The 22,474-nt window shown below is 58.3% G+C and overlaps 1 protein-coding gene across 1 annotated transcript in view; it reads left to right on the top strand.

Annotated features, from left to right (window-relative positions):
• Positions 1–22,375, top strand: part of MYH7B (myosin heavy chain 7B) — a 40,935-nt gene extending 18,560 nt beyond the window's left edge. Inside the window, exons 5-42 of the mRNA XM_079946510.1 lie at positions 643–749; positions 917–1,060; positions 1,542–1,698; positions 1,989–2,016; positions 3,083–3,179; positions 5,553–5,666; positions 5,801–5,864; positions 6,912–7,010; positions 7,681–7,784; positions 7,898–8,036; positions 8,336–8,454; positions 8,546–8,695; positions 8,878–9,048; positions 10,118–10,297; positions 10,390–10,522; positions 10,603–10,679; positions 11,105–11,192; positions 11,394–11,511; positions 13,298–13,421; positions 13,523–13,659; positions 14,443–14,698; positions 15,529–15,771; positions 16,432–16,608; positions 16,695–16,840; positions 17,159–17,249; positions 17,327–17,716; positions 18,389–18,515; positions 18,603–18,721; positions 18,812–19,008; positions 19,133–19,482; positions 19,606–19,730; positions 19,825–19,940; positions 20,459–20,855; positions 20,929–21,054; positions 21,139–21,309; positions 21,401–21,505; positions 21,588–21,683; positions 22,139–22,375. Of these exons, the coding sequence (XP_079802636.1) occupies positions 643–749; positions 917–1,060; positions 1,542–1,698; positions 1,989–2,016; positions 3,083–3,179; positions 5,553–5,666; positions 5,801–5,864; positions 6,912–7,010; positions 7,681–7,784; positions 7,898–8,036; positions 8,336–8,454; positions 8,546–8,695; positions 8,878–9,048; positions 10,118–10,297; positions 10,390–10,522; positions 10,603–10,679; positions 11,105–11,192; positions 11,394–11,511; positions 13,298–13,421; positions 13,523–13,659; positions 14,443–14,698; positions 15,529–15,771; positions 16,432–16,608; positions 16,695–16,840; positions 17,159–17,249; positions 17,327–17,716; positions 18,389–18,515; positions 18,603–18,721; positions 18,812–19,008; positions 19,133–19,482; positions 19,606–19,730; positions 19,825–19,940; positions 20,459–20,855; positions 20,929–21,054; positions 21,139–21,309; positions 21,401–21,505; positions 21,588–21,683; positions 22,139–22,351 (5,795 nt within the window). The 3' untranslated portion in view covers positions 22,352–22,375. The remainder of the gene's footprint in view (positions 1–642; positions 750–916; positions 1,061–1,541; positions 1,699–1,988; positions 2,017–3,082; positions 3,180–5,552; positions 5,667–5,800; positions 5,865–6,911; positions 7,011–7,680; positions 7,785–7,897; positions 8,037–8,335; positions 8,455–8,545; positions 8,696–8,877; positions 9,049–10,117; positions 10,298–10,389; positions 10,523–10,602; positions 10,680–11,104; positions 11,193–11,393; positions 11,512–13,297; positions 13,422–13,522; positions 13,660–14,442; positions 14,699–15,528; positions 15,772–16,431; positions 16,609–16,694; positions 16,841–17,158; positions 17,250–17,326; positions 17,717–18,388; positions 18,516–18,602; positions 18,722–18,811; positions 19,009–19,132; positions 19,483–19,605; positions 19,731–19,824; positions 19,941–20,458; positions 20,856–20,928; positions 21,055–21,138; positions 21,310–21,400; positions 21,506–21,587; positions 21,684–22,138) is intronic.
• Positions 22,376–22,474: the final 99 nt, after the last annotated feature.

Genomic DNA, 22,474 nt, shown 5'->3' with positions numbered 1-22,474 from the left:
ATTTCTTAACAAGAGGATCTGCATTTTAACACTGGGGCCTGCAAGTTATGGAGCTGGTCCTGACTAAGGCACTTGACTAGTAAGTGGCAGGACACCTGAGTCTGTGCCTTTAACTGCCATGAAATATGGGCTCCCTGTAGCTCTGGGGCCAGCTGACCAGGCAGGAAGGAGCATAAGACAGACTTACAAGACCTGGGTTTGAGTCTTCAGTGAAATGGGGGAGGCAGAACCCACTGAGAATTAAGTGCCTGATATTGAGGGCTGCTCCATATGGGAACTAAGGACATGCCCATAATGTTTTACCTTTGAGGGACAGGCCCATAGAGAATGAGGGATTTTCCTGAGGTCACAGGGCAAATACAACAGAAGCAGGAATCTGAATCCAAGTGTGTAATCCAGGGCTGTGAGGGACTGTAACCTCAGTCAGGGGACCCTTTGAGGAGATCTCTAGGGACCCTCCCAGCTCTGCCCTTCTGGGAGTCTGTGTCTGGAAGGATCTTTTCTGGGTACTCCTGCATCCTGACAGGGGCTCCTAGGAGGGGCACAGCTGTGTAGACACGATCTGGGAACCCCAGCCGGGTCCCCAACCCCTGGATGTGTGTCAGCCTTTCTCAAAACCCCCATGCTCTCCCCAAAACTCAGGGAAGAAGCGGGTCTGGGTACCTGATGAACAGGATGCTTACGTGGAGGCTGAGGTCAAATCCGAGGCTACTGGGGGCAGAGTCAACGTGGAGACCAAAGACCAGAAGGTTTGGCTCCCCCTTTTCCCGGAATTAGCTCCTCTGCCTTCCCGGGTGTAGCTCCTGGGCAGTGTGCTCTGGATGATGAAAGGGTGTCTGGGAGCGTACAGGAGTGAGAGGCTGAGGTCAGTTTGTTCCTGCCCACCTGTCACCCCACTATACGACCTTCCTGGCAGGTGCTGACGGTTCGTGAAGCTGAACTGCAGCCCATGAACCCGCCCCGCTTCGACTTGCTGGAGGACATGGCCATGATGACGCACCTCAACGAGGCAGCCGTACTGCACAACCTGCGCCAGCGTTACGCTCGCTGGATGATCTATGTGAGCTGTGGGCCGGGGAGGGGCCACGGGTGGGATGGGGCTGTGTGTGGTGGGGGCGGGGCCATAGTAGCAGGGGCGGGGCTAGGGCAAGAGGCACAGCTTGGTGGGGACAGAACGGGGGAAGGGGCGGGGCTGTGTGCAGTGGGGGAGCAGGGCTAGAGGCAGGGTAGGGTGATGTCATGGGCCTGTGGAGGCGGGGCCACTGGCTGGGGCGGGGCTAGAGGTAGGGCTGGAGGTTTGGCTACGACAGTGTAGGGGCGGAGCTGCAGCAGCACAGAGGCTGGGCAATGGGGCTATGAAGGGGCCACGGGCTGTGGGCAGGAGTAAGGGCTAGGGCGGGGCTAGGGCGGCCACAAAGGGTGTGGCATCTCACCTTAAGCAGCTCCTTGGGGGATTTTGCAAGGGTCACAGTTTTGCGAGGGCTAGAGCCTGGGGATGGGAACTTGGCCTCCAACAACCTATCTATACACTCTCTCCTCAGACATACTCGGGCCTCTTCTGTGTCACCATCAACCCCTACAAATGGCTCCCGATCTATACAGCCTCTGTGGTAGCCGCTTACAAGGGAAAGCGCCGCTCGGAGGCCCCGCCCCACATATATGCGGTGGCAGATAACGCCTACAATGACATGCTGCGCAGTAAGGGCCGCCTTGACTCCTCTCCCCCACCCGAGGCCCCTCCCCCGGCTCCAGGACCCCCTTCCCTCCACTTGCACTGCCCTCCTTTTGATGCTGCTGGACACTCTAGCATATCCTTCTGTCTCTCTAAGTGGGAGCTGGCCTGAAGTCTGAAGGTCCCACCTGGTCCTTGCCGTTTCTGGCCCTGGGTGGTGGAGGGGCTGCCCCAGCGCCAAGGATACCCAAGGTGTTCCACCTGTGGCTGGTCCCTCACTTTGGCTAACTTGTCTATCTCCTCCCCTTTCTTCCAGACCGAGAGAACCAGTCCATGCTGATCACGTGAGTGTGGGGCTCTGGGGATGGGGTGGGAAATGCTGGCCATCTGGCAGGAAGAGAGTGGAACTAAAATCATTTCCCAAGGTTGAATACAAAGTGCTTAGGGCAGGGGTTTTACCGCCTGGAGTCAGTGTCCCAGGTGAAACTAAATTAGAGCATTTTCTTTGCCCCCTATTCTGGGCAGATGTGTTATGGGTGGTGGGCAGGAAGGGGGTACCAGACTGATCACCAGCCCTGATACCCTCTGTCCCTAGGGCCTGGAATCTTCTCCCACCTTGATCTTTTGGGAGTTCTGATTCTTGCTCAAGGGGAGTGGGGAGACCCCTTTCCTCCTTCTTACCGTCTCCATATTTCTGAATCTTATTTCTAATCCTTTGTTTGCTTTCACTGGTAAGTGGTAGAATTCTTACATACCAAGTTTATATCCAGCCAAGCCAATATGGACATCGTTCGTGTGTGTGTGTGTGTGTGTGTGTGTGTGTGTGTGTGTGTGTGTGCAGCCTGCTGGTGAAGATCAAGACCTTTGAAACCAGAAAGACCTGTATTCAAGTTCTCACGGGTCCACTTCCTGCTGGTGCGCTTGGGCCTCTGAGTCTCATCAGGAAAGACAGAACAATCCTATTTACCTACCACACAGAGCTATAGGAGTCAGTGAGTTAATGTCTGTACCTGGCACACAGCAGAAACAGCTACATAACTTCTCTGAGCCGCATTTCCTTATCTATCAAAAGCGGATGATAATGGTGCCTGCCTTACAGGTTTCTGAGGCTTAAATGAGCCAATATAGGTAAAGCACTTGGCCCAGTGTCTGGCAGTAAGTTAGTGTTCAGTAAACAGTGGCATCATAATGTGTTTTCTCATCTCACTGGGATGGTCTATGTTCGCTTGTTTTGTAAACAATTCTGAGGGCTAATTTATCTCAGGAGTTTTGAGTTGGGGTGTGGGTCCTGAGTTGGGAGCTGGGTGTGGGGAGGGCAGAGGGGCCCTGCTTGAGGGGTAGGGTGTTGGGGGATGGGAGGAATTAGAGTAGTCAGATGGACATTGGTGACTCATGTTTGTGTCGTCCAAGGGGAGAGTCGGGGGCCGGTAAGACGGTTAACACCAAGCGGGTCATTCAGTACTTTGCCATCGTCGCTGCCCTGGGAGACGGGCTGGGCAAGAAGGCCGTAAGACTCGCCCACGCGGGCGCTGCTCCCTGCTGCTTCTGTTTTTCTTTTCTTTCTTCTCCTTTTTTTTTTTTCTTCTTTTTTTCTTTTTAAAAAGTTGATTCCCCAGAGCCTCCAGCCCTGCCTGAGCCTCCCACCCTGGTGGCAGACTCTGGCCTGAGCAAGGCTCGACCAGCGAGGCTGTGGCCATTCTCTGTCACATTGTATGACGTGGTCCCAGGCTTGCCTCACTGTTCCCATCTGGAACACAGCGGGTGGGACCACATTGCTATTCCTAAGCATTTTATGTATTTTTTCCCTTTCATCATGACCTTCATATTTTGAAAGAGTTTACCAGGTAGGCTGCTTTTACCAAGAAGTAATTGTTTTCTTAGTTTTCATGCACCAAAGATACAGTTACCTGCTGTTAATCAAACAAGCAGGTTCAGCCAGAGACAAGGGCACTTGGCATTCCCAACAGCCAAGGTTAAGGGGCAGTTTTGCACCCCATGATTTCTTTATGGTTTTTGAAATTTTCTGAAACAATGGGGGAACCAATTTTTTGTTTTGTTTTTGTTTTCGAGGTACAACTTTCATTCCTAGCGCCAGGGCCAGCTGTTCAGAGCTCTGTGTGTGCTCCCCTACCCCAATATGGGTTGCCTTTTCTTTCCAGAAACCCAAGGCCTCCTCCTGCACAGCCCCTACTCCTGGTCCTGTTGAGCCTTGCATTTGTTCTGGGACATTTTTCTTTCTTCTTTCCATTTAAAGTTTTTTTCTTTTTGCCTCTTCCTATTTTCCCCGTTGATTTTCTTGTGTTTTCTTTTTATTTCAGTTTTGTTTTTTTGGTGTGGTGGTGGTTGTTTTGTTTTTGCTGTTGACTTTTTGGTACTCTTTCCTCCCTCCCCCCCACCCCATTTTCCCAACTCCCAAAGTGTCTCTGAGGATGCTACAGAAAGTCGGGTATTGGTCCAGGAACAGGAATGGAGGGCAGGGAGCTGGCAGGGATGCAGCTGGGAGGGGCGGGGGTAGGGGGCACCTGGGCAGAAAGGAGCCCTGCATTGTGGAGTTGGGGTTGGGGGGAGCTGTCAGGCAGGGGAGGTAGAGAGAAAGGCTGCCCCCCCGCAGGGGCCATGGGTGCTGGCGCTTAAGAGCCTTATCAACCTCCCTCCCCTCGGCCCCCAAATTGACCACATCTCCAAAGACAGCCCTGTTCAAAAGCCCTGGATATGAATGTGTGGGGTGGAGCTCGGGGGAGGGGCTCCTGCCGGTTCTCTCCTGCCTCTGTCTCCCCAGCAATACCTCAGGGGGATTTTTAAGTCTTAGGCTCCCTGGAGGTGAGTGAATAACCACAGTCCCCTGGCGTGGGACAGGTGGCATGGCACCTGTCACTCCAAAATCTATTCCTTCCTTTTTCTCCCTTTTTTCCCAGGCTGCTGGGATCCAGGGTAGGGAAGAGAAAGAAAGGGAAAAGGAGGGAAGACAAGGATGAGGCTAGGAGAGCAACGGGGGGAGGATCCCCTCCATTCAGTAAGTCCCTCTAGATGAGACATATGGGTGGCTTCGGGCATCGTGGAAAGCAGGATGCCTGGGCTCAGTGTCTGCTCTGCCCCTGACTTACTGTGCCATCTGGAGCAGATCACTTTCTTGCTCTGAGTCTTAGTTTCCTCATTTGCAAATTAGGGCTAATAATGTGCACCGACAGGGCTATTTTGAATAATAGTCGATGTACAACTGTACGATGAAAATGCACCTCATCACAGTACAGAGGAGTAGTGTGAAGATGGGAAGTCATAGAGGGAGGGGAGGGGTCAGGAGGTTTGGGCAGGAAGAGGTCTCTTCCAGCCTCAGAGCGTCAGGGAAGCCTTCCTAGAGGAAGGGGCATTTGAGCTGGGCTCTAAAGGGGAGTAGACTGTAGTCAGGAACCTCTAGGGCTTGGGGCAGGGTCGCTTCCTGGGGCATGGGAAATGAAATGATATGGAGGAGGCCAGAGACAGGGCTTGGGGGGGCTGTGAATAGGAGACCCCCAGACGCAGCCCCTGCCTCAAGCCCCTGACTAGGGCCATGTTTGCTCTACTTTCTAGCATTTCTCCTTCTAACAGTCCCTGGAGGGTCGGGCATGAGGGGTCGGGGTGGGGGGTACACATTTGGGTGACTAACGTTCACTGTCCCGCTCGCCACCCACTGCCTGCTCCCGCCTGGTGACACCTCACAGCCTCTAACTTGTCTTCCTTCTCCTCCCGGCAGTTTCTGGCCACGAAGACCAGGGTAGGTATGGGGCTGGTGTGAGTGGGGCAGGCAACAATTATGAGGTCCTGGGGACCCCACCTCCCCTCCCCTTCCCAACCAGAGGTTGTCTGGGCTGGGCCGAGACCCCGGGACCACGGGCTGACAGAGCCCTTGGCCCGCCACCACCAGGGCACCCTCGAGGATCAAATCATTGAGGCTAACCCTGCCATGGAGGCTTTTGGCAATGCCAAGACCCTGCGGAACGACAACTCGTCCCGCTTCGTGAGTGCTGCAGTGGGAGAGCCGGGTGGGGGTGGAGCCCGGTCTGTCGTGGGTAGACACAAGGTGGTGGGAGCCTTGGACGAATAGGGCAGCGCTGGCTGGGCACCCAACTGAGGTTGCTTTTCTGCCCACAGGGCAAGTTCATCCGCATTCATTTTGGTCCCTCTGGGAAGCTGGCATCCGCGGATATTGACAGCTGTGAGTCTAGGAGAGGGTGGGGGAGGGTGAGGATGGGGAAACAGGCCCAGGCCTGAGTCTTTCCGCTCAGACAGACTGAGGTCTGTCATCAAGTCCTTGGGGCTCCCACCTGTCCCAGTCGCTTCTCTTCATCCCCTGGCTACAGCCCAGCTCAGGCCACCTCACTTCTCACCTGGAACATTCCCCCAGCCCCCATGTAGTCTTCCATTCTCCATTCTTCTGCTGGATCTCCTTTCAGCCAGAGTGATCTTTTCTTAGAGACTAATCTGACCACATTGCATTCCTGCTTAAAAACCTTTTCCAGATCCCATCGCCTTAAGATGGAGACCCAAATCTTTATTTGGCCAGTCAGGCTCCTTGTGACTGGGCCCTTCCCCTCACCCACCATCCCAGTCATTTCTCTGGTGCTCGATAGGGCAGGCCTGTGCCCCTCCTGCCGTGGCCTCATCTCTACACCTCGAGTCCCCATTCTTCCTGGAAGCCTCCCCCAATGCCTCTCTGGGGTCATTGCCCACCTGACCCAGACCTGCTGCATAGACACCAGGTACCCAGGCTGCATGCATAGAGGGGCCCCCACGCTGACTGCTCCCCATCTTGGGGTGCATGGCCAGATGCTGATGGATAAGCATGGGCAGGTGGTGATAGGCGGGAACGTCATAATTCATGCCCCGACCGACCCATGCACAAACACACAGAGGCTCTGCTCGGTGGACACACTGACACACCAGCAGTGCTCTGGAGGAAAGGAGTGTGGTCTGTGGATGGTGGAATGAAAGCACAGATGAAAGAATAGACAAATCAAGACCCATACACAGACAGCTACGTTAATACACCCACACACAGAGACACACAGACGTACAAACATATGCATTCCCACACCGTGACACGTGTGCTGATGGAGAGACACCCTTCAGCACATGCTGGCATGTGTGCAGACACGGCACCTCTACACACACCCCAGCCCCTTGCTGACACCTCCTCCCTGCCCCTCAGCCATAGTGGGGTGACCCACTCGGGAAACTAGGCCAGCACCTCCCTTTTCCCCAGATCTCCTGGAGAAGTCAAGGGTGATCTTCCAGCTGCCTGGTGAGCGAGGCTACCACGTGTACTACCAGATCCTCTCGGGGAAGAAGCCAGAGCTGCAGGGTGAGGGCCAGCAGCAGATGGGGTTGGAATCAGAGCCCACAGGTCTGGGTGGCAGTTGGGCTGCCCAGCCCTGTTCCGGCCCCCGTCAGAGCAGGCCCTGGGCTACCTGTTCCCCCACTGTTCTGGGGTCTGTGACATCCCTTCTTTCCTGGAGACCCAGAGCCCCTTCTATCCACCCACCCCCTTCCTGGGACTTCCAGTTCTTGCTGAGCCCTCTCCTCCTCATGCTAGGAAATGGGCCCCTTAGCACCATTGCCCTGGCAAGGTTGTCTCTCCTGCTGTCCTGACACTAGAGGCCCCACCTAGCACCAGTGGGGAGCAATGGCTCTGTCTAGGCCCAGCTCCCCTCTCTTGCAAGCCACTCAAGGGCAGAATCTGGTCCTCGCTGGGCCGCAGCACCCAGCACAGGGTCTGGGCCATAGGGGTGGCTTGTGGAATGGTCAAAAGATGAGTGAGATGTTAGGGACCGAGGCTCATTTCTCAGAACTGTAAAGAAAGAGAAGCCATGGGTGTGGGAGTCGAGGAGACAAACTCAAGCTACAAAGTCTCGGGAGGGCCCTACACTCTCCTGCCGGGCTGGCTCCCAGGATCCACCACGCTGGGATGGGGAGACGGAGGAGAGCTGGGTGAACACAGCCGACCTGTCCTTCTCCGCCCCGTGTACCCCCAGACATGCTGCTTCTGTCTATGAACCCCTATGACTACCACTTCTGCAGCCAGGGCGTCATCACTGTGGACCACATGAATGACGGGGAGGAGCTCATGGCCACTGACGTATGTGTGTGGTGGGAGGGGAGGAAACCTGGGGGAGCAGGTCCAGTGCCCTTCACTCGGCTGAACCCTGGAGGAGCCCAGACTTCTCTGAGCCTTCCACACCCCACCCCCAGCATGCCATGGACATCCTGGGCTTCAGCGTGGATGAGAAGTGTGCCTGCTACAAGGTCGTGGGGGCCCTCCTGCACTTCGGCAACATGAAATTCAAGCAGAAGCAGCGGGATGAGCAGGCCGACGCCGACGGCACCGAGAGTGAGGGGCCCTGACCCTGGCCTGACCTGGTCATCCTCGACCCTGATCCCAGCATCCAGTCCATGACCATTAACCCTAAGCCTTGTTCACAGCCTTTGACCTCAGTCTTAACCTGGCCCTGATTGTAAACCGTGACTTCTCAATTCCAGACCCTCACCCTCCTGAGCTGTACAGTTTGCTGACCCTGAACTTAACCTCTTCCAACCTCCCTCTCATAACCCTAAGTGGAGGCCGGTGGAGCTCCCACGTACCCGTGTTCTTGGCCTCCTCCCCCTCATCTCACCCATGTGCCCTGCCAGGTGCTGACAAGGCTGCCTACCTGATGGGGGTCAGCAGTGGAGACCTCCTCAAAGGCCTTCTGCACCCCCGAGTGCGTGTGGGGAACGAGTATGTGACCAAGGGTCAGAGCGTGGAGCAGGTGAGCGGCTGGCAGGCGGGGCCCACCTGGGGACAGCTGGGGCAGGGTCCCCTCCTTGCCAGGTCCCAGAGCAGCCTCCCCGCGCCTCCAGGTGGTGTTTGCCGTGGGGGCTCTGGCCAAGGCCACCTATGACCGGCTGTTCCGGTGGCTGGTGTCACGGATCAACCAGACACTGGACACCAAGTTGCCCCGTCAGTTCTTCATCGGCGTCCTGGACATCGCCGGTTTTGAGATCTTTGAGGTGAGGGCAGGCCCACACCCCCAGGCTCTGTTCTCTCTGGGGTGGAGGACCATGGGGGTGGGGACAGGAGCCCTGGGTATCTGCCTGGAGGCGGGGTGAGCTCCCGCACACCCCTGTTCTCTGTGGGTCTCCTTGTCCCCATCTACAAGGAGGTCTGCTGAGCCGGGCGCCTCCCACTATAGTTTAACAGCTTTGAACAGCTGTGTATCAACTTCACCAACGAGAAGCTGCAGCAGTTCTTCAACCAGCACATGTTTGTGCTCGAGCAGGAGGAGTACAAGCGGGAGGGCATCGACTGGGTCTTCATCGACTTCGGCCTGGACCTGCAGCCCTGCATTGACCTCATCGAGAAGGTGAGGCCCGGGGCCAGGTCACTGCAAGGAAGGGAAGGCATGGGAGCAGTGGGTGAGCAGAAATGAATGCGCACTTGTGTGTGAGCGAGCGTGTGCAAGCCTGCATGTGTGTGTGCATGTATGGGCGTGGCTGTGCACATGTGTGTGTAACGTGTGTATGAATGGAAATGTGTGCATGTGTGTGACTAGGTGTATTGGAGATTGAGTGTGATTGTGTGTTGGTGAGCAGTGTGTGTGTGTGAGCGTGCAACCCAGCACTGTTGCAGCCACAGTTTCTTTGGACCCTCAAAACTGTCCGGAACTATAGGGCAAGGTAGGGTGCGTTTGTTTATTTGTCTATAAAACATTACATACATTTCCCTATTGTACAAAGACTAGAAAGAAAGAAAAATCAAAGAAAAATTGAAAAATCAGAAATCAAGGAGAAAAGACGTGTCCCCCAATCCTACCACAACCTGTTTGCTCCCAGTCCTTTATCCTGGGCATCTCTTTTCTCTTATGAACACAGACGCATTTCTCGTCCTCCCTTTTCTCTGGGAGTTGAGCATGGTGCTTTGTTGAAGAAGGCACAGTAGTTCACGCAGCAGATGATTTTCATGCATTTCTGTAATCTCCTACTAGTGGACATTTAGGTGGTTGACAGCTTTTGCTGTTATAACAGCAATGAAAGTATTCATTTCCCCATTTTGCAGGTTAGGAAATTGAGGCTTAGAGAGGTCTAAGGGCCCCATAGCTACTAAGTGAGGAAGCCAGAATTTGAACTCAACTGCCTTTTTTGACTGTACCACGTGTGAGAGTGTGAGACCACGGATGCCGGTTTGAGTTTGCGCACTTCTTATAAGTAAAGAGAACAACTCAGAGCTGCAAGTTGGGCAGAAGGGGCTTGGAAGCCAAACCACAAACTTTCTTTCTTAGAAGACAGGGCTCCTGGGTGCAGGTCAGTTCTTCGTCCCTCAGGGCAGATGGCTGAGGTTGGAGGGTCTGGGAAAGCTCCCAGAGGGAGGGGCTCCAGGAAGTGGGGATCCAGCCCAGCCTGGATGGGCTGGCTTGATGGAGGCCCTGTCCCCAGCCACTGGGCATCCTGTCCCTTCTGGAGGAGGAGTGTATGTTCCCCAAGGCCTCAGATGCCAGCTTCCAGGCCAAGCTCTATGACAACCACGCGGGGAAGTCGTCCAATTTCCAGCAGCCACGGCCTGACAAGAAGCGCAAATACCAGGCCCACTTTGAGGTGGTCCACTACGCGGGCGTGGTAGGTGCCTGTTGAAACCCCAGCTCTTGACCTCTCTCCTCCCTCCTCCGGGTTCCCCCACCTCAGTTCAGCCCCCGTCTGGTCTCTGGCAGGTGCCTTACAGCATCGTGGGCTGGCTGGAAAAAAACAAGGATCCACTGAATGAGACGGTGGTCCCCATCTTCCAAAAGTCGCAGAACAAGCTCTTGGCTACTCTCTACGAGAACTACGCTGGCTCCTGCTCTAGTGAGTACAGAGGGATGAGATTCTGTAGGGGACTCACAGGGGGATGTCCCTTGGAGTGACTGGTCCCATGTCTCTCCTAGCCGAGCCCCCCAAGTCTGGGGTGAAAGAGAAGCGTAGGAAGGCAGCATCATTCCAGACGGTGTCCCAGCTACACAAGGTGAGGCCCAGTCTAGGCCTCGTGCAGGCCCTCACCCTGCCGCCTCCACCCCGTCCCGGCTCCCTGCTCTGTCCCCTGCACCCTGGGCGGGCGGCCGTTAAGACTTGCAGTGATGTTTAATTCCTCTCCACGTGAACATCACAGCAAGTCTGTGCTGCTTCCCGTCCCCATGCTGCCTGGGCAGGGTTTGCGGGGGATGGGGCCGGAGCCACGGGGGTTGGGTGGGGGAGTGAAGACTTTGGTGATGGTAACAGGGACCCAGTCAAACAGAAGAGGGCAAAGGGTCACAAGGAGCAGAGTGAAAGGGCAGCACTGCAGAGACACGCTTAGGCACCTACTGCGCAGTCCTTAAGGGGCTCATCCACTGCGGTTTCCAATTCTGCTTCTCTGCCCTCTTGTGCTTTCTCCCCTCTCCTCACCCCCAGGAGAACCTCAACAAGCTGATGACCAACCTGCGGGCCACACAGCCCCACTTTGTCCGTTGCATTGTCCCCAATGAGAACAAGACCCCAGGTAGTCACCCCAGGGTGGGTTGGTGGCATGGGGGCACATTGGAGGGAGGGGACAGGGCAGACTGGAAGCTGGGTCTTGCCCCCTCCGCAGGGCCTGCTCAGCCTCAAAGTGAGCCCTGTGCCTGAACTCCTCGTCTTTTCTGGGGCATGAAGTTGTGTCCGTTGACCTCTAATCTTTTCCTTTAACCCCCACCATGTCCAGGGATCATGGATGCCTTCTTGGTGCTACACCAGCTGCGTTGCAATGGGGTTCTGGAGGGGATCCGGATCTGCCGACAAGGATTCCCCAATAGGCTGCTTTACGCTGACTTCCGGCAACGGTGGGTGTCTCCCTGCCCCAGCCCTGGCTCCTCCCCAGCTCCAGCCTGAGGGGGTGGAAGGGCACCGAGGAGGATGCAGGGGGACTGGGGAGGGGGCCAGAAGGTATCCCAGTGGGAGATGCTGATGGCTGAGACTTGGGGGTGGGCGGTGGGCTGGGGGAGAAGTGAACAGGCTCAGGGTAAATACTGGAGGTGCAGCCAACAGGCCTTGCTACTGATGAATTGGATGTGGAATAAGAAAGAAAAAGAAAAGACAGGGTGACTTCTTGTTGGTTGGCCTGAGCAACTGGGGAGTTGGTGGTAGATTTACTGAGAAACCAAGATAGGATTTTTAAAATTTTGTGGGGAAGTAGGAGGAGAGTGGATTGAGCTCTACTTTGAACATGTCAACTTTGAAATGTCTCCAGCAGGGAATTCCCTGGCCGTCCAGTGGTTCGGACTCCGCGCTCTCACTGCTGAGCGCCTGGGCGTTCGATCCTTAGTCGGGGAACTAAAATCCCACAAGCCACACAGCATGGCCGGAAAAAAAAGAAATGTCTCCAGCAGATAGGAAAGCTGAGGGGGAGATGGGATTTGTTAGTCTGGAGCTCAAGGGTCGGGGGGCAGGCAGAGCTGGAGGTAGATTTGGGAGTTGAATGAGGGTTCACATGGACTAGACTTTATGTAATGGCTGTCACCAAGTGAGGGCTCAGTCCGTGCTGTTGGCCCCTCTGCCTTCCCTTTATAGGTTTGATTTTTGTCAGGCTGCAATCGTGCACAGTTCCCTCCCCCTTCAGAAGTAACTGGGGCCATCCACGCTGACCGTTATACTTGTGTGTCCATACAAATATTGTACACATGGGTGCACACGCACATGTTCTCTTTGTTTTTCCCTGTAACTATGTCTTGGAGATTGTTCCTTATTAATAGACATAAGTCTGCATCATCATCCTTTTTTTTTTTAAATTAAGACTTTCTTTTTTTAGAGCAGTTTTAGGTTCATAGCAAAATTGAGGGGAAGGCACAGAGATTTCCCATAAGCCCCTGCCCCCACACGTGCACAGCCTCCCCCATCATCAGCATCTCCCGCCAGAGCGGGACATTTGTTACAGCTGATGAGCGCACACTGACACATCCTAATCACCCAGAGTCCATAGTTTCCATTACAGTTGGTGTAATGGAACTTGGTGGTGCACATTCTAGGGCTTTGGATAAAGGTAATGACACATGCAGCAGCCATTTTGTTACGGCAGTAAAATATCCCCTAATCCAGTGACCCGTGCTTTGTTCATCAGTCCCTTAGTGAGGGGCCCTTTTGTGTTTCTAGGGTTTTGCCTTCACAGTGTGGTCACGACAGCCTGACCCACACAGCCCTGTACACATGTGCAAGTGTGCCCCCTTTGGAAGTGGGTGTGCCAGACCCTCGCTCTTGTTGATTAGAATTCTCTCCCAAATGTTTCTTCAGTTTGTGATATGCTGTAACACGTCACCTTCTTTACTTTTTTTGGCCTCCTGAAAAAAATGATAAATTATTAAAAATCATAAACTAAAAAATTATAAAAGTGCTGTATGCCTTCTGTAAATGCTGCAGGCTCCTAAAGAACTGAACTCCTGAATGCATTCAAATGCTACCCAAGCTTTTAACGCCGAGGATGCCCAGTCCTCCAGTGTCCCAAGGCCGTCCCCCGCCAGCCTGTTCAGGGGGTGCCCCTCTGGAGCCTCTGCTCCGGCCTCTGAGGGGCCAGCCTCTTCAGTCATCGGCTCCCTGCCCAGCACCCTCCTCTCCAGCCCTTCCCCGCTCCCCCAGGTACCGCATCCTGAACCCCAGTGCCATCCCGGACGACACCTTCATGGACAGCAGGAAGGCCACAGAGAAGCTGCTGGCCTCGCTGAACATCGACCACACCCAGTACCAGTTTGGCCATACCAAGGTCAGGGCACAAGGGAATTAGGGTGCTGGACCGGATGTGGGCAGTCACACGGCAGGGGTCACGCAGGCGACTGAGGGTTACACCTACCCCCCGCACCCCAGGTGTTCTTCAAGGCTGGGCTTCTAGGCGTCTTGGAGGAGCTTCGTGACCAGCGTCTGGCCAAGGTCCTGACACTGCTGCAGGCACGGAGCCGGGGCCGCCTCATGCGCCTCGAGTACCAGCGCCTGCTTGGAGGCAGGTGGGTGTCGGCAGGGGGTGGGGGTGAGGCGGGGGTACAGCCACTGTCCCCCAGCTCGCAGAACCCTCTGAACCCAGACTCTCTGAACCCTGTCACACCGTCCTGTGGGTCAGATTTCACCGTGTGGCTGCCTGCGTGCCTCCCAAGGGGCAAGGCTGTGGTTTGTGCCATGCAGCCCCCAGCTACCACTTCCTCACCTCAGAAGTTGGGGTAAGAGAACCTGCCTGTACTCCAGGCCATCCCAGAGTGTGGCCCGGAGTAGTAATAAGGGCATCTAGCGTTTCCCAAGACTCTTAAGTGCCAAGCCCTGGGCAAGATACTTTATTTGAAGTTATCTCGGTGAAAGTACAGGACAGTCCTGAGAGGTAGGTGCCATGATCGTGTCTGTTCACTAGAGGGGGTGTCTGAGCAGAGCGAGCCTGCCTGCTGGCTTGTGGCGGGAGGTGGGAGGCTGGGATGTGAGCCCAGGCAATCTGACCTTATATAAGAGCCCAGTGGCTTAACCGCCCCTGGTGTCTTCAGGGCACTTGCAGGGGCCATTCAGGGCTCTTGAGCTCCCACCCCGGGGGCAGACCTGTGTGACCTTGGGCCTCACCCTCAAGTTCACCTGTAAAGCAGAGGATTAGGACCTACTTGAGAGGCTGTTGGGAAGGTTAACGGGGTCCCACGCTGAAGTGCTCAGTGCAATGTCCGGCCCAGGGTAGGTGCTCAGGGAACAACGGGGCTGTCATTATGAAGGGGGGGCACTGAACCTGCTGGCCACCTGTGGCTGCCCCTCCCCAGGGATGCCCTGTTCACCATCCAGTGGAACATCCGCGCCTTCAACGCCGTCAAGAACTGGTCATGGATGAAGCTCTTTTTCAAGATGAAGCCACTACTACGCTCGGCGCAGGCTGAGGCGGAGCTGGCGGCCCTGCGGGCAGAGCTGCGGGGGCTGCGAGGGGCACTGGCCACCGCCGAGGCCAAATGCCAGGAGCTGGAGGAGACGCACGTCAGTGTCACCCAGGAGAAGAATGACCTGGCCCTGCAGCTGCAGGCAGTGAGTAGGGGAGGAGCAGGGTTTCTTTCTGCAACTTGGTGCCCCCCGGCCCCCAGCCCCCTCAGAGAACCCCAGGCCGCTCCGAGGAAATACCGTAACCGGATCCCCACCCAGTCTATGCATGTGTCCTAATGCTCCCACGCCTTGTGTCCCCGTGGCTTCCTGCAGAGCTACAGTGTAGCCCCAACTCTCCCCTCCTCTCCATCCCCGAGACAGCCGCATGCTCCCTTCTCTGGTTAAGGGCCACGGGAACCCAGGCAGCAGGTAACAGTAACAACCAGAGGGTAGAGATCAAGGGTCCGGATCCTCCCCAAGTCCACAGAGCCATTCCTTCCTTCAGCAAATACTTTGAGTGTCAGGCCCCATGGGAGCTCTGGATATACATTGGTGGGAGAACAGACAGGCCTGTGCTCACAAACTCACCTGCTAGAGCAGGAGACGTTATACAGCCAGGTAGTGAGGAAACAGTGATGGCAGAGAACCTGAGCCCTCCGTGGCCGTGCAGGGCTCTCCCCCTACCTCAGCCCCGTGTGGGCAGAGCTGGCAGCTGGCTTCTCTGCTAGAGCCCTTGTTTGGGCCTTACTCTGGGTTGCCCCCAGCCTGTCTAACGTTCCCCTCTTGCTGCCCCGTCCATCCCTCTACCTGAGCCCTTATCCCACCACACTTGAACGCCTTCAGGGCCAAAAGCAGGTCTTCGGTATTCCTTGGTCCCGGAGCCCAACTGAGCGTGTGTCCAGCCTCTGCACAGACAAATGAACTTGCTTTCCGGGGCCTGGCCTGGTTTCCCTGAGCTGCCTTGACCCTGCCCCATTCCCCGTGTCCCCCTCCAGGAGCAGGAAAACCTGGCGGATGCCGAGGAGCGCTGCCACTTGCTCATCAGGTCCAAGGTGCAGCTGGAGGCGAAGGTGAAGGAGCTGAGCGAGCGGCTGGAGGACGAGGAGGAGGTGAATGCTGACCTGGCTGCCCGCCGGCGCAAGCTGGAAGATGAGTGCACAGAGCTCAAGAAGGACACTGATGACCTGGAGCTGACGCTGGCCAAGGCCGAGAAGGAGAAGCAAGCCACGGAGAGTAAGGTGTGGGCCGGGCCGGCTGTGGCCCTGGGCAGGTGTCTTCCTCTCTGTGGGCCTCAATTTCCTCATCTGTCAAATGCTGCTGTTAATAGCAGCACTTCCCTCATTAGGGCGGGTGAGGATTCAGCGTGTAACTAGCCTGTGCTGGCGCTCGCCACAGGGCCTCGCCCGCAGTAGGTACTCAGCAAATGCTAGTGATTGTCATCCACCAGCTCCATGTCCCCCGGGTGCCTTCCCTCACTGAACCCTCCCAAGAGCCCAGGTGGTTCAAAGACTCGGGGTATTGACTCCCTCATACAGGAGGGGAAAGTGGGCCTCAGCAGGGTAAGCCGCTTACTCGGGTTCTCACAGGTGCTCCCCGAGGAAGGCAGGACTAGGAAACAGCTGCTTAAACACCTGTGCATCCCCAAAATAGCTGGTGTCTGTTGATCTCTCACTCTGGGCCGGACACTGTGCACAGGGCTTTGTGAGCATTTGCTCATTAATCCCTCGAGGAGGGCGCTATAATCACCCCTTAAGGGTGAAGAAGTTGAGGCTCAGAATGAAGTGACTCGCCCGAGGTTCCCTGGCTCGAAGGGGACGGTTGCTGTGACATGGTGTGGCGGCCGCTCAGACCAGAGTGTGGGGGGAGGCATCCCCGTGGTGACCTTGGCCCTGACACAGGTGAAGAACCTGATGGAGGAGATGGTGGCGCTGGAGGAGTCAGTGGCCCGGCTGACAAAGGAGAAGAAGGCCTTGCAGGAGGCCCACCAGCAGGCCCTGGGCGACCTGCAGGCTGAGGAGGACCGTGTGAGCGCACTGGCCAAGGCCAAGGCCCGCCTGGAGCAGCAGGTGGAAGACGTAAGTCGGGGCCACGGCAGCGGCTGTGTGCTGGGGCCAGGACAGCCAGGACGGTGCAGAGCCCACCCACCCCGTCCTGCCCACAGCTGGAGTGCTCCCTGGAGCAAGAGAAGAAGCTGCGCATGGACACGGAGCGGGCCAAACGCAAGCTCGAGGGTGACCTGAAACTGACGCAGGAGTCGGTGACGGATGCTGCCCAGGACAAGCAGCAGCTGGAGGAGAAGCTCCAGAAGTAGGCGTTGGGGGGGGGCCTCAGCCCCGACCTCCTGGCCACAGGGGGCTTCCTGAACCTGCACCCCGCTTCTCACCCACCTGGACTCTAGTCGGTTCTGCATCACAGCAGAGGTTGAACCCTAGGGTGTAGGGGGTCACCAAGGGCCACGATCTAGGGCCAGGCCTTGAGAGGGAACACAGGGATGAGGTCACTTAGGGCTGCTCCGGGTGAGGTGCCTCAGTCAGCGAGTGTGCTGGGGGCGGGTACGGAGGGGCCCCAGGCAGGTGGATGGGAGTTAGGCCCTGGGCCGGCTCATGCCCACCCTGTGACCTCCAGAAAGGACTCCGAGCTGAGTCAGCTGAACCTTCGAGTGGAGGACGAGCAGCTCCTTGGGGCCCAGCTGCAGAAGAAGATCAAGGAGCTGCAGGTGTGCGGGGGACGGGGGTGGGCGGAAACCTGGGTCGGAGGCCCTCAGAGGTGACACTGCCGCCTGCGCATCCCCAGTCTCGGGCGGAGGCGCTGGAAGAGGAGCTGGAGGCCGAGCGGTCGGCCCGGGCCCGCGTGGAGAAGCAGCGGGCAGAAGCAGCCCGGGAGCTGGCGGAGCTGAGCGAGCGGCTGGAGGAGGTGGGCGGCGCATCCGCGGGGCAGCGCGAGGGCTGCCGGAAGCACGAGGCCGAGCTGGGGCGGCTGAGGCGGGAACTGGAGGAGGCGGCCCTGCGGCACGAGGCCACAGTGGCTGCGCTGCGGCGCAAGCAGGCGGAGAGCGCGGCCGAGCTGGGCGAGCAGGCGGACAGTCTGCAACGGGCGCGACAGAAGCTGGAAAAGGAGAAGAGCGAGCTCCGCATGGAGGTGGACGATCTGGGCGCCAGCGTGGAGACTCTGGCCCGTGGCAAGGTGTCTGCCTCCTTCCTGATCCCGACCTCTGACCCGACTCTAGCAGCCTATCCTGACTGAACCCCTTCTGACTCCAGCAGCTGACTCCTGACCACCCGCTGCCAATCTGACTCCATACTAGTCCTGGCCCTACACCCGATCGGGACCCCTGACCCATTCACCTGACACCCAGCCTGAACCCCACACCAGTCCTGACCTCAAACCCTACCTCCTAAACTCTGTGCCCTGACTCCAGGGGATTTTTGACCCAGTATCCAATTCCAACTTCTCAGTCCTTGACCTCTGAATTCTGACCTCATGCCTGTCCTGACTCTGTTCCTGTCCTTAATCCCAGCACCCAACCCTGACCCCTGACCTTTGTACCACCTAAGCTTGACAGCTGACCTCTGACCAGTGTCCCCGGCCGACTTCAGACTCTAGTATCCTAACCTCACCTTGACCCACCGGCCTTGGGACTAGTACAGCCCTCTCTCACTTCTGACACTCATCTCTTAAGCCATAGTCCAGCAATAGAATCTCCGACCCTGAACGTGGGGTTCTGTTCTCCCTTTGATTCCTGGGCACATGTCTAGCCTGCTAGTTCCCGACTCTGGGTCCCCATCTCTGACTGGCAGCCCTAGATCCTGCCCTGTGAGTCACAAACCTTTTCTGATCCCTGACCCCGGATCCCAGGCCAGTGCAGAGAAGCTGTGCCGGGCCTATGAGGATCAGCTGAGCGAGGCCAAGATCAAGGTGGAGGAGCTGCAGCGGCAACTGGCAGATGCCAGCACCCAGCAGGGGCGGCTACAAGCCGAGAGTGGTGAGGCCGGGGGCTTGGCGGGGCCGCAGTGGGGCTCGGTGCTGCCCCTCACCCACCTGACCTGCCGGCTCTCCCCTTGGCCTGCAGGGAAGCTGAGCCGACTGCTGGAGGAGAAGGAGTCTCTGATTAGCCAGCTGAGCCGTGGGAAGGCCTTGGCCACCCAGAGCCTGGAGGAACTGCGGCGGCAGCTGGAGGAGGAGAGCAAGGTGGGCCAGCCATTAGCTGCCACAGAGCAGGCGGCGTGGGCACAGGGCCACTGGCCCGGCCCGATGCTGAGGTCACTGGGCTCTCTGCAGGCCAAGAGCACGCTGGCCCATGCCGTGCAGGCTTCGCGGCATGACTGTGACCTCCTGCGGGAGCAGCACGAGGAGGAGGCCGAAGCCCAGGCCGAGCTGCAGCGGCTGCTGTCCAAGGCCAACGCCGAGGTGGCCCAGTGGAGGAGCAAGTACGAGGCAGATGCCATCCAGAGGACCGAGGAACTGGAGGAGGCCAAGTGAGTGCCTTGCGGGCCAGGCCGTCACCACACAGGGACGGCGCCTGCACCTCGAGCTGTCAGGGGTGAGGGGAGATGCAGGGCTCAGCTACGCATCCAGATCCTGTCTGCTCCCGTGGCCTAGAAAGAAGCTGGCACTGCGGCTGCAGGAGGCAGAGGCGGGGGTAGAGGCCGCTCATGCCAAGTGCTCGTCGCTGGAGAAGGCCAAGCTGCGGCTGCAGACAGAGTCGGAGGACGTGACCCTGGAGCTGGAGCGGGCGACCTCGGCGGCCGCAGCGCTGGACAAGAAGCAGCGGCACTTGGAGCGGGCGCTGGAGGAGCGGCGGCGGCAGGAGGAGGAGATGCAGCGGGAGCTGGAGGCGGCCCAGAGGGAGGCCCGCAGCCTGGGCACGGAGCTCTTCCGGCTGAGGCACAGCCACGAGGAGGCTCTCGAGGCCCTGGAGACGCTCAGGCGGGAGAACAAGAACCTGCAGGGTACGACCCACCCCAGGGTCAGAGCCGCTCTGGGGTCACTGGGAGTCCCTCAGGGTCACACAGGGTGATGCGGTTGGAGCATGAGCCGTGGGGTGGCCCCTCAGTGCCCTGTCCACTCTGCAGAGGAGATCAGTGACCTCACAGACCAGGTCAGCCTCAGCGGGAAGAGCATCCAGGAGCTAGAGAAAGCCAAGAAGGCACTGGAAGGGGAGAAGAGCGAGCTCCAGGCTGCGCTGGAGGAGGCTGAGGTCAGGGGCGGGGTGGACACTGACCCGCTGCTCCCTGGCCTCCCCTCTCAACACACATGGCCCCACCACCATACTATCTGCTCTGTATCCCCAGGGGGCCCTGGAGCTGGAGGAGACCAAGACTCTGCGGACCCAGCTGGAGCTTTCCCAGGTCAAGGCTGAGGTGGACCGGAAACTGGTGGAGAAAGACGAGGAGTGCACTGACCTGAGGTGCGGGGCCGGGCTGTCCCTCCTCCCCGGGCCGACAGCCTCTCCTATCCCAACCACCTGAGAGCAGAAGGGCAGGTGATGTTGGCTGAGCCCCACTGTGCGGGGGACTGGCACAGACACCTAATGCCCCCATACCCACGACCCTCTCAGGTGGGGACTATCGTCCACAGTTTGGAGGTGAACCTCGGAGAGGCCAGAGGACTTGCCCAAGGTTACACAGTGGGGATAGAGCCAGAGTTCAGTCCCTGTCTGTCTGCTCTGGGGCCTCACTCTTGCCTGTGAAATTGCTCTGATGGGCAAGAGCCAGAGTTCAGTCCCTGTCTGTCTGCTCTGGGGCCTCACTCTTGCCTGTGAAATTGCTCTGATGGGCAACAGGCAGGCAGACACAAGGGGCTTGAAACCGGGGAGAGATCAGTCACTTATTCCCCAACTGGCTTCACGTCTCCAGTGTTCCCTGCGTGTCTGTAAGCAAGTCCCTCGCAGGCCACGACCCCTCCTTTCATCCCTCCTAACTACAGGCGCAACCACCAGCGGGCAGTGGAGTCCCTGCAGGCCTCCTTGGATGCAGAGACTCGGGCCCGCAACGAGGCGCTACGGCTCAAGAAGAAGATGGAGGGCGATCTCAACGACCTGGAGCTGCAGCTGGGCCACGCCACCCGCCAGGCCACGGAGGCACAGGCCACCACGCGGCTGCTGCAGGCCCAACTCAAGGAGGAGCAGGCGGGGCGGGATGAGGAGCAGCGGCTGGCGGCCGAGCTCCACGAGCAGGCACAGGCCCTGGAGCGGCGGGCCGCCCTGCTGGCCGCGGAGCTGGAAGAGCTGCGGGCCGCCCTGGAGCAGGCCGAGCGCAGCCGGCGGCTGGCGGAGCAGGAGCTGCTGGAGGCCACCGAGCGCCTCAGCCTCCTGCATTCGCAGGTGAGGATGGGGGTCACAGGGACGCACGGGGCGGGGGCCTGAAGGCCGACTCTAAAGCCCTGCCCCCCCTCAGAACACAGGCCTCCTGAGCCAGAAGAAGAAGTTAGAGGTGGATTTGGCCCAGCTGAGCGGGGAGGCGGAGGAGGCTGCCCAGGAAAGGCGGGAAGCCGAGGAGAAGGCCAAGAAGGCCATCACCGACGTGAGGCTGGGCCGGGACCGTGGGGGCCCCGAGCAGAGCCCGAAGGGACTTTGACCCCCGACCACGCCACCTCCTCCCGCACAGGCAGCCATGATGGCAGAGGAGCTGCAAAAGGAGCAGGACACGAGCGCACACCTGGAACAGATGAAGAAGACTCTGGAGCAGACGGTGCGGGAGCTGCAGGCCCGGCTTGAGGAGGCAGAACAAGCCGCCCTCCGTGGCGGGAAGAAGCAGGTGCAGAAGCTGGAGGCCAAGGTGTGTGCGGCCCTCCCAGTCCCTTGCCCTGCAGGGTGGGCCACCCGAGGGCAGGCTGAGGGCACCAGGCCCACTGGCTGGCTGCTCGCAGGTGCGGGAGCTGGAGGCCGAGCTCGACGCAGAACAGAAGCAGCACGCCGAGGCCCTCAAGGGGGTGCGGAAACACGAGCGCCGGGTCAAGGAGCTCGCGTACCAGGTGGGTGACCAGGTCCACCTAGGGGGGCAGCCCTGGAGCTGGCCTGGTTCGGGAAAGACCTGAATCTCCTTTGCCTGCCCAGGCCGAGGAGGACAGGAAGAACCTGGCTCGCATGCAGGACCTGGTGGACAAGCTGCAGAGCAAGGTCAAGAGCTACAAACGTCAGTGTGAAGAGGCGGTGAGTGCACGGGGGTCTGAGGATGCCTGTGGTCACCCAACTTCTACAGCTGGCCTCAGGCTCTGCAGCCAGGTGGGATGCCAGCAGCCGGTCAGGCCTGCTCTATCGCTGGGCCGTGGATTCCCCCGTGTTGGCTTAGTGTGTAGGTTGGGACAGTGACCCCCACTGCCCAGCGAGAAGACACGTTTCTAACAGCTCCGGCAAGACGTGAGACCTAGCTCTGTCTCTGAAGGGACCGCATGCGCCTTCCCCTTCCGGCCAGGTCTGGCACACGGGCACCTCTGGAAGGAGTGGCTCCCCCCACCCTGCTTCCTGCTGTGGGTACTGGCAAGGGGGGAGGAGGGCCGCGGGCAGTGGTGGTGGAGCAGAGGTGAGGACCCGGAGAAGCCAGCCCCTTCTGGGGGTGCTGACCCTTTCAGTGACCAAAGGGTGAGCGGGCCTGCCTGTGCCCCCAGGAGCAGCAGGCCAACACTAACTTGGCCAAGTATCGCAAGGCCCAGCACGAGCTGGACGACGCGGAGGAGCGGGCGGACATGGCGGAAACCCAGGCCAACAAGCTGCGGGCGCGGACCCGGGACGCCCTGGGCCCCAAGGTGAGGAGTGGTGTGGGGCACCCACCCTGCCCTCCGCGTGGGGGGCAGCTCACCCAGGCACCCCTCTCCCCTTAGCACAAGGAGTGACACCTGAGCCCTGGGCTCTGAAGAGGGACACCTGCTGTTTGCCCCACCCTGATCCTCTCCTCTCCATCCCTGCTGGAGCCTCGCCACCCCAGGCTCTGCTACACCCTGAAT

The sequence above is a fragment of the Stenella coeruleoalba genome (assembly GCF_951394435.1).
Source record: "Stenella coeruleoalba genome assembly, chromosome: 15".
Classification (NCBI taxonomy): domain Eukaryota; kingdom Metazoa; phylum Chordata; class Mammalia; order Artiodactyla; family Delphinidae; genus Stenella; species Stenella coeruleoalba.
Note: the sequence above shows the minus strand (reverse complement) of the source record. Positions and strands in the feature narration are given on the sequence as shown.